This window comes from Phalacrocorax carbo, chromosome 5 (assembly GCF_963921805.1).
Source record: "Phalacrocorax carbo chromosome 5, bPhaCar2.1, whole genome shotgun sequence".
Classification (NCBI taxonomy): Eukaryota; Metazoa; Chordata; class Aves; order Suliformes; family Phalacrocoracidae; genus Phalacrocorax; species Phalacrocorax carbo.
This window is the reverse complement of record NC_087517.1, coordinates 52,421,609-52,439,537: the sequence shown is the minus strand read 5'-3', so window position 1 is coordinate 52,439,537 and position 17,929 is coordinate 52,421,609. Positions and strand designations below refer to the sequence as shown.

The window sequence follows — 17,929 nt, the reverse complement described above, 5'->3', positions numbered from 1 at the left end:
GCTTACTAAGCTCCCCTGCAAACTCAGAAAAGAAGCTGTATTATTGCTGTGTTTGTACCACAGACAGCCGTTTTTACTGAGGCAAAGTTTATAATTTTCCTTTAAAAATCACATAAGAGATGAACACAATCACTCGGGATAGTGAATAAAAGTTAATTAAAGAAGAGTTAATAAAAAAATCTGAGTGCACTTCATTCTTCCACTTTGTGTACTGGTCCAATATTATTCCTCTCCTTATCAGATAGTGATCGTAATTTGTGTATTATTTGTCTTTTTGCATATTGCTTTTGGGTATAATACCAAATTTGTTCAGTAAATAAAGTTAAATGTGTTTCAGCTGTTACAAACAGAAGCCATTATAAAAACCATGTAAGAATGATAATGAACTGGAGGAGGTTTGTATTTTCTTTTTTCTTTTCTTTCTAAATGGCATTTAGGTGTGTTGAACTTGATAAAGAGGAGATCCTGTTTGGCGGGTGCTCTGCTGTTGCAATTTCTGAAAGCCATGGGAATGAGGGAGGGCATTGCATTTCTATATATAAAGCATCCAAGCTTGAAGAGGTAAGCCTAGAAAGTGGCAGCAGCAGCACTGCCCATTTGGAACAGAGGAGAGTACTGAAAAAACTCTCCAGTTAGGGCATGCATCATGTTTCCGACAGTAATACTGCTCATCTTCTGCAGTTTTCTGCAATCTGCCGGTAAGTCTAAGTTGCCTGTCTTCCTCTTGGTATATGATTTGAAGGAAAATACGCATGTATTGAAACAAAGCAGGTGACTCTGTTGTAATATTACAACACATGAGGTTCAGGTCTTGCTCTTCTTTCCCACAACCATCAAAATTAAGTTTACACATTTTCTTCCTCACTGCATCTTAAAAAACCCACAGCTGCATGTATTTAATAAATACATGACTGGAATAGAACTATTTATTCTTAACTTTTTTGAGAAACAGGGTTACTCATTTGTTGGATCATTCCCTAAATCTGGTTCCCTAGATACAGGGAATATTTTTTTAATGCTGTGTTTCCAAGCTGCCAAGTGCCTTCGTTTTTCAGATGTTCATGATGCAGCGCTCTGGTGACTTCATTGTGGAAGTTTTATATCTTCTGTGTAGAGTGATGATCAAAACCTTTTTCCATTGTTATACAAACTGCAAAAAGTATTCAGTATGAGCTATTGGATGGCATTACTTTTTTGAAGAATGATGTAATAGAAAGAACCCTGTGCTGTGCTGGAGAACAGGCAAATTATTCCAGTCTAAAAATTTTACACGACTCTTAAAGTATTCTTCCATATATTATTCAATATAATTCTTTAGTCTTTTAAAGGGCTCTGTCTGATTTTTTTGATCCTACCCATCTGAATATCATATGACTGTGTAATTTTTTAGAAAGACTTGACAAGTAAGTTCATTGACTCCGTAGCTACTCTTCCTTCTTACTCATTCCTCTTCCAGTAGTGTTTTCAACTGATTCTTTGAGAGTGAGCCTTTTTTGCCATGTTTTGACATTGCTTAAGATATGGTTTCTTTTTATCTCTCTGTATATTCTCTGTAATTATCAATTGTTACAGCTCTGATTTCAAGAACGTGTTGCAAGCTGCTAAAAAGCATACTTCACTTGCTTTAGTTTGAACAAAGTTAAATTTATTTCTTCTGTATTGTGTTTACTGCATTTAATGAACCATATAGTTCACATTGCACAAGGACATGTATTACCCTTAAATCACTGACTTAAACTGTAGCACTAAAAAAATTAAAATATAAGAAACTCAACCCTTTTGTAGACTCTCAGAGCCAATTTCTAATCTCAGCTATACTGTTATAAATCAAGTATAACTCCATTCACTGTATTAGTACCATTGTAACCAAGATGAAGTCAAGTACCTGAACATGGGTCCTAACCCCAAAGGCAGATGCTTGCAAGTTTTAAATCTACATGACTTCATATGTTAGATGAGTGGATGTATTATTATAAATACTAATATTCTCAAATGGAAAGTTACTGTTGACCATTACTCAGTCACAAGCTTTAGGTATAAATTTGGCAATTACAAACAGGGCCTCATCTATACAGGACTGTGTTGACTAGGATGGAATTGCATTTTAATTTAAACATAAAAGCCTAAAAGCAGGGTCTAGAGGATTCTTACAGAGCAGACTTCTCAGTTTGGGATGTATCAAAATTTTGGGGCCTTGAAATGCCATGCGAAGTTGGAGACTATGAAAACAAGTACAGATTTCATTCTGCCAAGTAAGATTTTGAAATCAGATAATTTTTGGAGGCATATCTGAACCATAAGAAGTTGATCTGTATGCTCTCAAACTGGCCAAAATGCAGGATGCTCATTGTTTCAAACTCTAGATCCAAGTCTTACCTCTTTAGAATGAGTTAAATCAAAGCAAGGACTTTAATTTTTATCATGGATCTGCATCCAAATTCTGTACCTTGAGTCTGGCTTCAACTAGGAATGTAAATATTAATTGGAAGAATATATATTTGATGTGGAGTCTGATGGACCATGGAAGACTCACTTCCTCTTTCCCTTGATAACTCAGAAAAAGCAGTAAACATGCATTAGCCTGATTTAAAAAACCTACAGAAGTTTAAAACCAGATTAAAACTGTTAGTTCTAGTTTATACTTAATAAGGGATGCTGATTCATTCATTAAATTGAGGCTTCACCACTTCATATATTTCAGTAGTCAAAACTGCATGGATCCTTAAGAGATGTTTATGTACAGTCACTATATTTTTTCTTACTAAGTATGTAACTAGGAAGTTACCTTCATTTATGCTGTTCAGCCATCTTGTTTTACAAGAGACAAAGGAAGTTAATAATTTCTTATTGAAAAGAAATCATCATGAGCATATGCAACCGATTAGTATTATTACAGCTATGATTCTATCACTACCCTTGCTGTTAAATTTCATTTTAGGCTTATATAATTTATTTTAAAGCTCTTGTCTTTTCCAAAACTTCTGACATTGCAACATTTCTTTTTGTCCCAGATGAGAAGATAAAAATTGAACCTTTTACAGAACTGAAATCCCAAATTATTTATATTTGGATGTATAAGAAAGATTTAGTTTCAATGTTTTACATCAAATGGAAATGTTTTGTTTTCCTTCATTTAGCTGATGTAAAATATTTTGATTGAAGCCATTACAACTTCAAATTGTATTTTTCCATAGGAAAGTTTCATAATAATTGTAATATAGGAAAACAATGACTTAATTCTTCATAGTAAGTCAGGTTCCCTGTCTGGATTGTATTGCTGTCATGAACTTGAGAGACCGACCACACAGAAATTGCACTTTGGCAGATAAAATTCTCAAGCAAGTCAGGCCAACTAGAGTAGAGTAGGAATTGAAAGTGAAACTTCCTTTATCTAAGAAAAGTGAAAGTCTGTTTAAAGTTCTATTGAGCTCATCCAAAATTAAGTATTTCATGTGAACTCAAAAACATCACATTTCTCAAAAGAAAACAGAATACTTGCAGTAATAGTAAAATGTCAGTAAGGAAGATTTCAGTAGCTTAGAAATTTCATTTACCACTAGGAAAGCCTTTTCAATGGAAATTTCCTAAATAATAGCTAGATGCAGCTTCTACATGGGGCCATAGAACTTGCTGCATCTATACAATCTACCATTTCATATGGTTGTGAATCGTTAATAAAATTGCCAGGACGATTTTACTAATCTCCTCAGAGTTAAGTGTAAGGAAAAAAATGTAAATGCTGAGGATAATTGCCACACTGTAATTAGTCTAATAGTTCGATCTGACAGGATACAGACCGATTGGCAGAAAGTCAGCCATTCTTTGCTTGCTAGCCATTTTCTTACTAGCCATTCTTTGAGCAAAATGTTAAAGCAGATTTCGTATACTTAGCTATTTTCAGTATAACCCTTGCACACCTCCATGTAATCCAGGGTGATTATGACATTCAATTTTTTAAATCTAAATACCAAACCTGGAGTATTTGTAACATTTGGACACTGTTTGGCATGCTTAGACTTGTGAATTTTGAGTTTGAAAAGCTTACAAATAAGCTTTGTGAACCAAAGTGTCTGTTCCAATCTAAAATATTTGTCCACAAAATATTAGAATTCTTGTTTTACATCAAGCTTTCTAGATAGATCTCACCTGAAATAATGTTTTAGGCATATCTTCAATTCCTGCAAATCAAATATCCTCTGAAGGCAGCTGTTGCACACTCTTAAATCCCATTAATGTATAGTTTGTAGTATGGGATTAAACAGTGGTGACTGCAAAACTGTTAACCCAACAATAATAGATTATTGATCAAATGACGATACCAAAATCAAGGCATTCAAAAAAGGCAGCAGCAACTCTAGGTGTAAAGAGTGTTAGCTTGATAGCCACACAAACTGACTCTATTACTTTTTGTGGTGGAGTTACTGTGATGCGGGGCTCACTAGGAACTTGGAAGGACATAGGAAGAAGCATGCTGTGTTCTGGAGATGCCTGCTGAGTTGCAGGGTGACCATGGAGTGCTACTGAAACACTTGCAAAATTTCAAACAATTATTTGCCAGTGCCAACCAATTACAGAGGACAGGGCAGCACGAGTAAGATCTATAATGGTTTTCTCATTAGTGTGTCAGACAACTGTGAAAGTTGAAGAGCTGGTCATGCAGTGAGTATAACAGCTTGCAACTCAACAGCTGATGAGATTGCTTTGTGATGTTTCTTTCTTGTGGAAATATTCTTGTCTAGTTTATCAAGAAGATACTATGCTGGTAACTTACTCCAACTTAGAAAAAATAAGTTACTTTTCACCCTTGAGTTTCATTTTTTGATTGTAGAGCACTGTCCCATTGAAATGGACACAAGATCTAGGAAGAATGATAGAGGGAACACGTCTCACTGGACTTCTGCCTTGCCATTTACACTACGTATAGTCACCTAAGGTTTCCTTTATACCAATGGAGAGAAATAAAGTTTTTATGTATAATCCATTTGTTCCATGTTACACACATATTTTGCAAGTCAAATTGTACTCAGCAAATTTGTACTTACTTTCACAGCCTGTGAAAGGAGTCTAACAACTGGCTAAGATGAATGTCATTTAAAGCTACTAGAATAACACTTGGGGTGAGAGCACTTCAGTCGCTGAACTTATATCCTTGATTTATTTCCCTTCTGTCTAGATAGTCTTTGTATACAATTCCACCAGTGTAGTATTTTAGCTCTTAAAAGCTTGATTAGTTTATTCAGATAACATCTTTTTCAAGAAGTACTGTTTCAGAGAAGAACTGAGGCATAGAATGGCGGGGAAATTGGACATGTCTGGGTCTCAGATTCAAAGCAAGGGCATGTGCTAAAACTCTTATTCTCCAGATTGTGCTGTGGTGCCTTAATCTAGCCTCACATACAAGACAGAACCTCACCTGTTTTCCTACAGTTCTTGAGATACCACATGATAAATATTACCTCACATTCAGCAGCACAGCGTGGAATTGGCTAGATATGTATGTAGACTTGACCTAGTTTATGTGGCTAAACAAACCTTCTGCTATAACAAACCTTCCTATTTTCTCTGTTGCAAGGGATCCTAAACATATAATAGAGAATTATAAGGTTTCTGCAGGATATTTGCTCCTGCTAGCTAAGAAATACCAGACCTGACAAACTTTAAAAATTAATAGCACACTTCTGAAGCACCCTAGGTCCTTTTTCTTACAGCTTGCTTTGGTTTTTACCATCCACCTATCGACTCTATGAAAGCTCACTCCATGCATGCACTACCTCTGTCCCTGCACAGGGCTCACTGCTTGTAGATTGGCTGTGGCAGCCCTTTTAAACATCTATCTTACTCTCTTCACGCTTTAGGCAGGAAGCAAGCTGCTAGGCAAAAGAACCTTCAGGTATGTATGAGGACGCGGTGCAGTTGTGCACATGCCGTAGGTCTGGGTCTGTGACAGAAGAGGGACCATACTGTACTCCACATTTGCTAAACATTCCTTGGCTTCTCATAACCAGAAGAGGCTTTGTGAAGAGGTGTGTGGAAGGGAGCAGGAAACAGCTTTCATCATTCTGCCGTAACATGAGCAGCAAAAGCAATAACTAGACCTGGGGATTTCCCACTCTTCAGCTGCAGATCCCATGATTCTTGTGAAGAACACATGGAACATTACTTTTTCCATATTTTCCCAGTTTTGGCTGTTCCCTCCACTACTTCTACCCAGATGGTGGAATAAGAATTCAAAAACATGAGGAAAGATTTATCCCACATTTTTTTAACAAGAAGCACAGGATTTGAGGATGAAGTACAGGAAGTTCCATATTATGCAGGATTTCTGGCAGCTTTTGGTATCATTTTTCCAGATGCAGAAGAATTTTTTATTACAAGCTCAGTTATGTGGTTTTCCAGTTTGACTTGTAACATGTTTAAAAATAAATCAATAAATACACAAATATTCAACTTCCTTGTGCTCAGAGGATAACTTCTTGTTGTCTTTTTCCTTTCACAGCATTTGAAGGAAATTATTGGCCCTACATTATTATCCATAACCAGAAAGAATCTCTGCAAAGGAGTAAGTGCCTGACCTGGTATTTAATGTCACATTGCAGCTATGAGTAACAACTCCATTTAGCATCAATTCCATATTGCAGGAGACACTGTACAAAACACATAATAAAAATAATTCCTTGCCTCAGGGAATATATGATTTAAAGCATTAGTTTTAGAAATTCCAAATTAAGAGCTTGCTTATGAAAAGACGGTAAAATACGTTGTCTTGCTCTGGTAAGTTTTATACTAGTTGGAAAGTGGTGTAGTGTACCATGCTGAGGTTTTGATGGCTAAGGATAAAAACTGTGAACAGTTTAGTAGCCTTCCAAATTTAGAAATTTGCAGTTGAGGTCATTTGTGTGATCTGTTTGATTTTCTTTCCTGCAGATTATGGCCTAATATTATCTAAGAACTTAGGAAATGGATTCTTTTGATGCTGCAAAATCCAGGGAATGAAATAAACCTGATTCTCCATATAGGCTAGGTCTATGACATCACTTTAAAGATTGTAGGTTAAAACAAATTTATGAGCAAGTGAAAGATCAGAATACGGAATAGTTCTTCCTCACCTTTATAGCCAGCAGCCAGTGGGGAGTCAGGGTATGGACATATCTTCACTTCAACATCCAGCTGTGCCAGCTGAAGCTATTGTTGCCGCAGTTCTGATGGTTTCCCAGAAATTTTCCCATAACTCCTAATGGCTTGGGTGCATGCACCCAAAAGTAAGCAAAATTAACTCCAGCCACCTACTTACTGCAAATTTTTGCTAGTCCTTCTGAGTCTAAGAAATACAGAAGATAGTAAGATACTATTATCTTACTTGCATAAAAATGTGTCATGCCAAAACACAAAATAATTAGCATATTATAGCTTTAATGTATTAAAAATATTAGGTATCAGAAGTACTGTTAGAAAGGCAGACATCATTGAAATCTTAACTCATAATTAAAATGGTAATTTTTGAAAGCAGTGACTGTGGTATTTTCTGTTACAAAGAAACTTTGCTTCAATTCAAAAGGAGGCTGGTTGGAAACCACAGCACAAGAAGGGTAGGCAGACAAATCCAAATAGCGTCACAAAATCCCTGAATTGAAAATAATTGGAGACTGGGAGAGTATCTAGGGAAGTATACATGCTTGACCTGATGGTACTCTTCCCTTGGGCAGTCTCTTAATGATCACTACTGGAAATAAAATACCGAGCTACATCAACCCTTGGTCAGAACCAATACAACTTTTCACATGTGCTTTTCTGAAGAAATGTGAGACACTGGCTTTTCAATCTAAATTTTATTCATTAAACGTTTAGTTTTCCACATCCATGCAAGAATGAATAAATGTCAACATGCTAACGTGATATACTGTATTTTACAGGACATGCTGTTCCTCTGCTAAAACAGGATACAGAAGGCTCTATAACCTTCTGAAAACACAATTTTCACTAGATCCTTTCTAAAATAAATATGGATATCAGTACTAGCATTCTGAACAATTTTTCTATCATTCTTCCTAGTAATCCATGAGCTTAATGTTTTGCATTAGAATACTGTGCTTTACTGTTACATACTGATAAAAGGCAACTCTGTGTACTCCAAAAGTTGCTGCATTTCAGTGATTGACAATGCAATTCTTAATCTCGTCTGGTGAAAATGCAGAGGTGTAGAAAAAAAAGAATTACTTAAAATGTAAATTTATTATAATAAGAAGCATTTCTTTAGGCAGAAACAGCAGAGAGTGGCTTGTATTAGGTTAATTCTCATTCAGCATAAGCATGCAAAAGCTACATGAAGTTCATCCTAAAGGTAAAAATAGTTGAGTACTTGTGATCAGCGAAAAAAAAAAAACTTCAGCAATTCATCTTTGTCTTCTGGCTGTTCTTACAACAGGAATAGTAGGGCATGGATAGACACAAATTAAAAGAAAATCCCTAGGTATTACTTAATAAAAGCTGAACTCAAAAGACAAATATATAATCTAGTTTAAAACTTTTTTGAGTTATTGGCATTCCCATTTGTTATTTTTCTCTGATAAGCTTTAAATAAAAACAAATACACTGAAAGCCCTCCTGTATTTATAGAAAGGGGCACCTATTGCACTCTGACCATTGTGCAACCCCAGGTAATCATTCCCTGGCACTCTCTAAAAAAGCTGGGGTTTTCTGGTCAGTATCACGTAAGCACAATATATTAAACTAGCTGGAATTGGGCTTGAAAGGTCAATGATAACAATTAGCTGACTCCTATTCTCCAGTCAGATATTCTGGACAGCACAAAAGTATGGAACAGGAGTACTTTTTGCCAACAGGTAACAGCTTATTGGGAAACAGTATTTTCTACATGACCTGAATAAAAACAGTAGCTCTCTGTAGTCATTTGATCACTCTTTAAGAGTGAAAAAATGTTTTGGCCTGAAAGCAGTGAATATAAATTGCACAGAGACTTTGCTAAATTTACATGATAATTTGTGCTTCTAAGATATATTCTAAGATACCTGAGCTTCATATAACCCCATAAGCAAAAGTAATTAAAAAATTAAAAGTAACGATCTGGGTATGGAAATATATAACCAAGGACATGATTTTGCTTACTTCAGTAGCTCTATCAACTTCAGAAGGACTGTTCAAATGCTTTATGTAGGTATAGAAATATCTAACATCAAGTGCTGGAGTTGTACCTCTTTTTATATGATTCATTTCAACCTCCTAAAATCTGTCCATTCGGATGAAAAGTGATTATTTTTTAAAAATGAAAACTGATTAAAACATTCCATATATTTACAAAGGTGGCTGGAACTTTGTTACACAAACACAGAGCCAAAAAACTGGGGACTTACAAGCTGAGCTTTGAAGACTGTCTTTGGATATCTAATGGTCTGGCTGTGCAATGAATCATGATACAGTAATGCCATAGATAGCTTCGTAAATGTTGTGCCTGAGATGTTAAAGGTTTCTCCAGTAGCAAGCTGTCGCATTTTCAAGCAGATCAAGCAGACTGAAATAGGAAGGTAAGCCTTTATATACACTACAAAGGAGATGGAAGGGTGTTTCCCAAGCTAGGAAACTATGGAGCTCTCCTCTGCTTACAGTAAATAAGAATATTGTCTGACTCCAACTATTGTTTCACTTCCTGACTTGAGATAAAATCTTGAGTTTACAAAAAAAATGGCTAGGATGTTGTTTACATAATTAATCTGAGTAGAAACTTACTATCTTTTTCTGTTACTTATATTTGAAATGGCAGCCAGAAAGAGTAAATATGCTGTTAGGAGACCTAAATTCATTTTTGTCTTTCACTTTTATAGTTTTGAGCAAGGATTCCTGTTCTACCTGGGGTGGAGGGCATTTTTCAACCTTTGATAAATACCAGTATGACTTCACTGGGACCTGCAACTATATCTTTGCAACCGTATGTGATGAGACCAGTCCAGACTTCAACATTCAGTTCCGCCGTGGGCTGGACAAAAAAATTGTGAGGATCATTATTGAGCTGGGACCTTCAGTTGTCACTGTTGAGAAAGGCAGCATTTCTGTCAGGAGTGTTGGGTAAGACTGTGTGATGAATGGGAAAAAAGCATTTAAAGAAGGCAAGGGGTTACACAGCAGTTGCACTGAATTTTTGACTTTGTGTCAAAAATTAATTAACAAATTATGGAAGTTAGCACATCTAATTGGTCTCTACTCCCATTTCTTCCTATCAAGCATTCACACTCTGTAGATAAGTACTTAATTTGCAGTTATTTGAATCAAGCTTACTGTATATTTGTGTAAGCAAAGGGATAAATTAACCTTCTCAGACCAAAACAGTTCTCACATTGAAACTACAGGCTCCTAGATATTACCAATCTGGTTATGCTTATCTCTACAAGCACAAATGAAACAGCTTATTACCTTTAGTAGATACTAGTTGAACTTCCTGTGTTTTGCTTAGAGTCCATTTGATTTGAGATTTAGATAACTCTGAACCCTCTGTTCATATATATGTGTTCAGATAACACATATATAGGGTACAAGAGAAACTTTGAACTGTACAACCAACAGAGGAATATTGGAGGGGCTTACAAAGATGTCCTTGTGTATGAGACCACTGAGTGTTCACATTATTCCAAGGATCACTATGTCCAGAAATCAGCTGTTTCACTAATGGGAGCCTTTGGGTTCTGCATCATTCCTTATTCTAGACAAATTGCTCCCATACAAGGAAATTTGTTCAGGGAAGTTTTCAAAATTTTTATCTGATAGGCAGTGTGGAATTTTTGTCTGCGTACATGCAGACATGCAGATACAGGAAATAATTGACTGTGGATTATCTGTAGCTTATTATACTTACCTGGGTACAATAACCATCATGACAAAAAGGCAACTTGCAGCTATACCTTAATTTAGCAAACTGTATTTAGAAAAACTTCCTTTATTAGTTTATGTTCCAGGAAAACTGTATAAATCTATGGGCCTAACCCAATGATCTGCATTTTAAATTTTTCACAAGAACCAAATGCCATGACTGACCTGGTCTAATGTTGCACATGGCCCTGCTTCAGGTAGAAGGCTGGCCTGAGCAACTTCAGAAGGTCCCTTACCACCAACTTTTCTATGATTGTATCACATACTTACCGAGTACTTCGCAAAATATATTTGCTCTTTAATGTTGTTAGTTTGTAGCATTAGAATTCAGCCACGGGGATGAATTCTGCTACAACATTCCCATCATGGGTTTCTCTAACCTTGTCAGTTTTCAACTGTAGCAATAATTCCTATCTTAACAGGCTGTAGTCCACAGAAGCTCTTCAGGATAATCAACAATAGTTCTACCACACAAACTGTACTGCTACAAGTTCTTGAAACATCTAACTACACCCCAATAAAACAAAGTGAAGATGCCAGGTCCTGTGCAAACATTTTTACTGGTATAAATAGTATGCAACCATCTCCTGGTATTCTTCTATTCTTCTATGAAACTGCTGACACTGATTTTCAATCAACAGAAATTTTAACGTATCTTGAAATGTTACAGTTACAAAGAAAAAAAAACTATTTCATGCTGCTGCAAGTACTCAGATTGTATGTGTGTTATATCTTAAAAAGATAACTAATACCCGTATAATGTTGGTATAAGGTCAGTTTCTCTTCTCACCTTATTACAGTGTTGTTAAGTTGCCTTACACCAGCAATGGAATTCAAATAGCACCTTATGGACAAAACATCCGCCTGGTGGCCAAGCTGATGGAGATGGAGCTAGTTGTCATGTGGAACAATGATGACTATCTCATGGTTAGTAAAACGTTCTCATAAAGCAGAAGAGAAAATTGTCACTGACTTACTGGAATGACAAGATCTCTTTAGACTTATGTGCTTTTTGCATGTGTTTACTATTTGATTGTTTTGTTTTTTCCTGCTTTATCCAGTCCTCTTGAAATAAACAACTTTACTTTTTATACCTGCATGTTCCTTTCACTTCCAACATTGGTAATTAACTAAAGCCACCAATGTTGAGATTTGTGGACACTTTCACAGACTTTAAACTTTCTTCAGGCTATTGCAGCAGCTACAATGTTTTTCTAAAGGGATGTTGAAGTTGTTTACAGTTGTGTAGCATTTAATAGCATGTGCCATAGTTTTGTCATTTCTGCTGTGCTTCCCCTGGACATCTTTTAGTTTCAAACATATGGTGCTCCTACCAGTTCCTTCGTTTCTTTCCTTTTTCTGAATCTTTTAATGTTTTCTCTCCAAAATCCCTGATATATTTTAGGGAAGAGGATACATTTTCTCAGTGTGACCTGTAATATTAATGCCACAAAAGACACTGAATCCTAAATTGGTAAGTTTGCTAAAACAGGGAGATTGTTTTGTAATAAATTGTCTGGGAGATTTACTAGCGTTACTTACTATCACACACATAGCAGTAAATGCTACTGTGATGGCTACACACTATACTCCATGTATAGTCAGATTTTTTCCTCTGATCTAAGGTTTTCATAATAATTCATTGATTATAGCCAGTAGTAATATTACCACTTTACTCTCCAGAGCAATAGATAATTGAGTAACCTATTGAGTATCTATTGAATAGATAATTGAATAACCTAGGAAACAGATTTGTTTCCTATAACCTACAATTTCTTAAAAGAACAAACCTGAAATTTGTCAACAAAGATATGAGCAAGGAAACAGCATCATTTCCTTTGCTATTTTTTCTGGATCCTTAGAATATTATCACCCCTCAATTATCTGCAAATGTCTTAGAATCTTATTCTTTTATTAAATAAAAAAAATCACAACAATCACTATTTGCCTCTAGGGAAAGGAAGTTTACTGTTTCCAAAAATTTCCTCCAGTCAAGTCACTGAAATTAATGAGAATCATAGAATGCTTAGGGTTGGAAGGGACCTTTAGAGGTCATCTAGTCCAACCCCCCTGCAGTGAGTGCAAACTGCCACGCCACGCCCTGTTCACCGTGCTCCTGGGGGCTGCTCTTGTACATGAGGGGGTTGTTTGGCTGCCGTCACTCATGCCCTGGCCCACACTGAGTCAGAGCTGCCTCTCATCAGAAGCTCACTCCTTCCCACTTTGGAAAGGGGGATGGGGTATCCTTTCTCTCCCTGCGCTTTTGCTGCCGTGGCTTTGCCGCAATTTTGCTGCTTTTGGAAGGGTCCCCCAGCACAATCCTCCACTCTGGAGCTCTGGATCCTTTTAAATGTTTTGTTTTGTTTTATTTTAGGTTTTAACTGAAAAAAAATATATGGGGAAAACCTGTGGAATGTGTGGAAACTATGATGGTTTTGAATTGAATGAATTTGTGAATGAAGGTAAGATCTAAGGGCAGGTCAGTTGGAAGGAGAACTAGTTAAACTGAGTCAAGGTGGAAATTTAATACTGCACTAACATTGCTCTGACTACTTGCTCAGTTTCAGAATTGACTAAAGCACTCCCAGAGTTCACCAACATACCTATCGTGATTGTGTTACTATTATTTGCTATGATGATAATATTGTGTGTTCCTCAGGCAAGTGATAAGGACTGTCTTATATTTTAGAAACAGGTGGTAAGGATCACACTCTCTCACCTAACTTACAGAACAGTCCTTGGTTCATAGCTAGGCACAGCAAGGGAAATTATTACGTTAGGCAGAAGCAAGAATGAGGCTATAATAAAAAGAACATAGTGGACAAGAACATTAACAAGTAGTGTGTCCCAGTAAGGGTGGATCTTTAGAACAAAATAATTGGTGCTGAGGATTTGACATCTGCACTATATGTGGCTTGGGGGGTTCATTTCAGAGTCACTCTAATCTGGTCTGTTGAACTAACATCCATTAGCAGTGGGAGCTCATTAGACACGTTCCTGGAGCACATCTTCTGGCTTGGTTTCATCTTAAAGACGCTCTGTATGCCAAGACCACTCCACAATGGAAATCTAATTGTATGGAGTGGGGATGTTTGGAAGATTTGCTTTAAAAGCACACTGCTAATCTGAACTACAGTGCTAGTGTGGATACACTAAATTGCACAGTAAACTAACCTCCGATCAACACAGCAGATGCAGTTTTCTATACACATCATGGAAAAGAGTTCTAAAAAGTATACAATATTTTTTAGTTGTGATGAGTTTAACCCCACACACAGGGAAGAATATAAGAATGGGGGATGGGGAGACGAGGCATGAAATAGCAGCTGGCAAAAGACAACACAGCCAGCAGAAAAACAGTAGCAGCCGGTATCATGTAAGTTAGTAGATGTGATAACTTACAAAATAGCTCAGAGAAATGATCAAGGTGATAAAAGTATGCTTTATTGAATAAACTCCAGGTAAAGGGCAAAAGAGGTAGTTGTTATCATCAGGAAGATTAATTAGTAGGACCCTTCACAGTCAAAGAGAAGGATCTGAGTTTTGCTACATCACAGCAACAATTAAACAAATCCACATGGGCTTTTTCCTGACAAATTATAACCCTTCAATTTACAGGTAAATTGCTGGATACATATAAATTTGCAGCATTACAAAAAATGGATGATCCATCAGAGATCTGCCTGTCTGAGGAGATAGCAGTTTCCACCATTCCTCACCAAAAATACGTAAGAAAGATCTTTTTGGCTTTTCTGCAGCTTGATTCTTAACAGAAGCAGAAAGATGGATAAAAATCAACAACAGAGAGGCAGTGGTTTCATAAAATGGACTTCCATGAAAGTGGATAAAGTCAAAATTTGCATAGCATGATATGAGAAGGAAAATTAGTTCTTTGCATTAAGATACAATTTGAAAAAGGCCCATGGGCATTTTTGAGGCTGGATTTATATCACTCATATAAACTTAACAGCATTTAGCTTACAGCTTTCTGAAATTTCATGCAGGTCGTCACAGGAAATTCATGGAAACCAGTGAAGCTTTAAAGAACTTTTTATTGAAAACTAAAGACCTGACATAAACTGCGCAGACTTGAAGAAATTCAATGATGCTTTAAACATATTGCCAGATAACAGCGTTCATAACAGCGCTAACCACTACCAACTGCTGTCACTTGCAGTCCTAGATGAAAAGAAAAAGAGTGTACCTGAAACATGATGCATCCATGTAAATACAGTTGAAAGAGGAAGCTTGGTAACAGCAAAGAACAAAAGGGCTTCTATTGCTTAGATTTTGCAGATACAGGAATCAAATCCTACCTAAGATGATCCTGTTAAGTTGTTTAACCAGGCAAACTCAAATTTTGCATTTCCACACAGATTTTACAGAATCACAGAACGGTTTAGCTTGGAAGGCATCTCTTTAGATCATCTAGTCTTACCCCTCTGCTGAAGCAGGGTCAGCTAGAGTAGGTTGTCCAGGCCAATGTCCTACTAGGTTTTGAGTCTCTCCTGGGTAGATCTTCCAGGCTGAGGAGATGGAAACAATTTCTCTCAGAAACCTGTTCTTTTTGCTACCTAGGAGGCCATAAAGTCACCATATGCCTAATGGCAAGTAGTCATTGCTATCCTTTAAAAAACATTTCACTCTACATGGAATGATCATGCTCTTTGGTTCCATTTGTACTTCCTCACAAGAATATGATCTTACTTTGCAATTCTCATGTACTTGTATACAGTATATAGGTTACTAGTAATTACAGAATGCTTAAAAAGTTCTCTCTTGAAATAAATTTTTCTTCTTTTTTCCTTAATAGTTTCATCTTCTTTTTCTAGCAACCCAAGAATATCTTCATTTAAACATAGAAACCATTCCTCTTGCTAAAAAAGTTTAGCTTTCATAATACAGAGGAAGAGCCTGCTAGAATCCTTCTGAGATTCTCATTTTCCCAGAACAGAAACACAGAGAAATATTAGTTTTGTAGTATCTCTTTAACAAGAAGAGCAGGTATAAAGGAGTTTCTGTAGGTCCTGTGAGGAAGATACTTCTGTGAAGAAGAGGGTTGTAAATATTACTTGTATTCACACTGAAAAAATTACTTTGATCTGGTGGAGAACTTCTGTTAGCTGGGATGTTTAGCCTTTTTACAGTTTCTCTTTGAGACCTTATACTGCAAAAGGCAACATGGTAGGCAATACATACACATCAAATATCTGCTCAAAGAGGAATAAATGTTGCTATCTTCACATCAGAGATCTTTGTCCTGGACCTGAATCTCCATGAGGCAAAGTACTTCCTGCCTGTATAATGTTCTCAGCCATTTTTAGGGGGATTGATGGTACTGAAAGAATGACTTAATTTCCAGCATAATGAGAAGTGGAACCAATTCAACATAACAAGATCCTTCTATTATACAGTGGATTTATATTCCTTTTTATTTGTTAATTTCGCATGCATTTTAAGTCAAACTGTAGAGGGGAAAAGGCAAAACAACCAACAAGAAAATCATAACTAGCAGTGATATTCTATTGTGGTTTTCACAATGGGGAAACACTACTAGGAAAAATTTTTTTTTCTTTTTTTTTTAAATTTAGGCCATGATCTGCTCTCAGCTACTTAACTTGGTGTCACCAACCTGCAGTGTGCCAAAGGATGGATTTGTCATTCGTTGCCAGCTTGATATGCAGGACTGCAGTCAGCCAGGACAAAAAAATTGCACTTGCTCTACACTGTCAGAGTATTCAAGGCAATGTGCTATGTCCCACCAAATGGTGTTCAACTGGAGAACTGAAAACTTCTGCTGTAAGTTCAAATGTTTTGTTCATAGAAGATTGTACTTCACTTTCCTGTATTTTACATAGAGGGAGAATGATAATTAACTGGAATTTAAATCAACTGATAGAAAAGTCTGTACCACCTTGGATTAAACAAACTATTTTCTTAAGAGAACAAGAGTGGTCTTTCGTAAAGCATTAAGAAGGAAAGCATGGAAACCTCAAAAGAGAAGGAGGAAGCACAAAACATAGCTCCTATGTCTAGATCAGTGATGATAAAAGAAAGAGACATCCACCAGGTGAAAAGTGTTGAATTTCTTAGACTTCCAACAGGAGGCTGTTCTTTCTTAGTACGCTGTTTTCATTATTTTTCTTAGCAAATTAGCTAATGAAGAGACAACTTTTAAATGGCCTCTGAAGTCTTTGAACCTTTTTGTTAACAGTTGCCATAGCCCCTTTTATTCACAGGAGATTTTCAGTAATCCATTTTCAGATGCTCAACCTTCTTAATTACAGATACTAATTGGAAGTAAAGAGGAAGCAAATCTTCCATTACTCTCCAAGCTGTACATGATTAGACTCACTCTTTTTCAAGTGTCTTTTTGTTATTAAAGTGCTGATTCATGTTTTGCAGTGTTTCTGAATCCATCTGAAACTTCAATCTACAGTCAGTGTTATGTAGCAGGGTTCATTGTTTTATAGGATACTGATCATAAAAAAGTCTGATACTGATCATACTGATCAGTATCATACTGATACTGATCATAAAAAAGTCAAAAGTAACTTAAATTGATGTTAAATTTAAACTGACTCATACATTAAATTACCAGAGATGTAGCTCATGCCAAAAAAGAGTATCTTTCGAAATGACCTTGCTTAACCTGATAGTGTCCTTCAGAAGCATATAATGTAATAATATTTTCATTTATCCTTTATATGAATATATGGTCATGGGTCACAAATTTGAAAAATAAATTGCTTTGACAGGAATATGTTTCTCCTTATCCCTTGATTCTTATTCTGTTTAAAAAATATTTAAGACTGGCTACCATTTAGATTTTAGCATAAAAATAGTGAAATCCCAGCTGAATTATATTCCTGAAGTCGTTGTTTAATTTGCCATAGTTTATTGTCTCACCATTGTTACTTATGAGGCCTTGCCTCATTTTGCCCTTCCTGCATCTCTGGTGCCATATTCTTCTTTTCTCCTCTTGATCTTCGCATACTGGTACCACGCTTTAGTTTTTGTACTTAATATTGAGTTTTCTTTCATTCTTCCCTCA

The 17,929-nt window shown here is 36.3% G+C and overlaps 1 protein-coding gene across 1 annotated transcript in view; it reads left to right on the top strand.

The window, feature by feature from the left end:
• The first annotated feature begins 646 nt into the window (after window positions 1-646).
• Window positions 647-17,929, top strand: part of MUC6 (mucin 6, oligomeric mucus/gel-forming) — a 71,670-nt gene continuing 54,387 nt past the window's right edge. Inside the window, exons 1-7 of the mRNA XM_064452468.1 lie at window positions 647-698; window positions 6,497-6,559; window positions 9,837-10,077; window positions 11,676-11,802; window positions 13,250-13,337; window positions 14,494-14,603; window positions 16,467-16,674. Coding sequence (XP_064308538.1) covers window positions 647-698; window positions 6,497-6,559; window positions 9,837-10,077; window positions 11,676-11,802; window positions 13,250-13,337; window positions 14,494-14,603; window positions 16,467-16,674 — 889 coding nt within the window. The remainder of the gene's footprint in view (window positions 699-6,496; window positions 6,560-9,836; window positions 10,078-11,675; window positions 11,803-13,249; window positions 13,338-14,493; window positions 14,604-16,466; window positions 16,675-17,929) is intronic.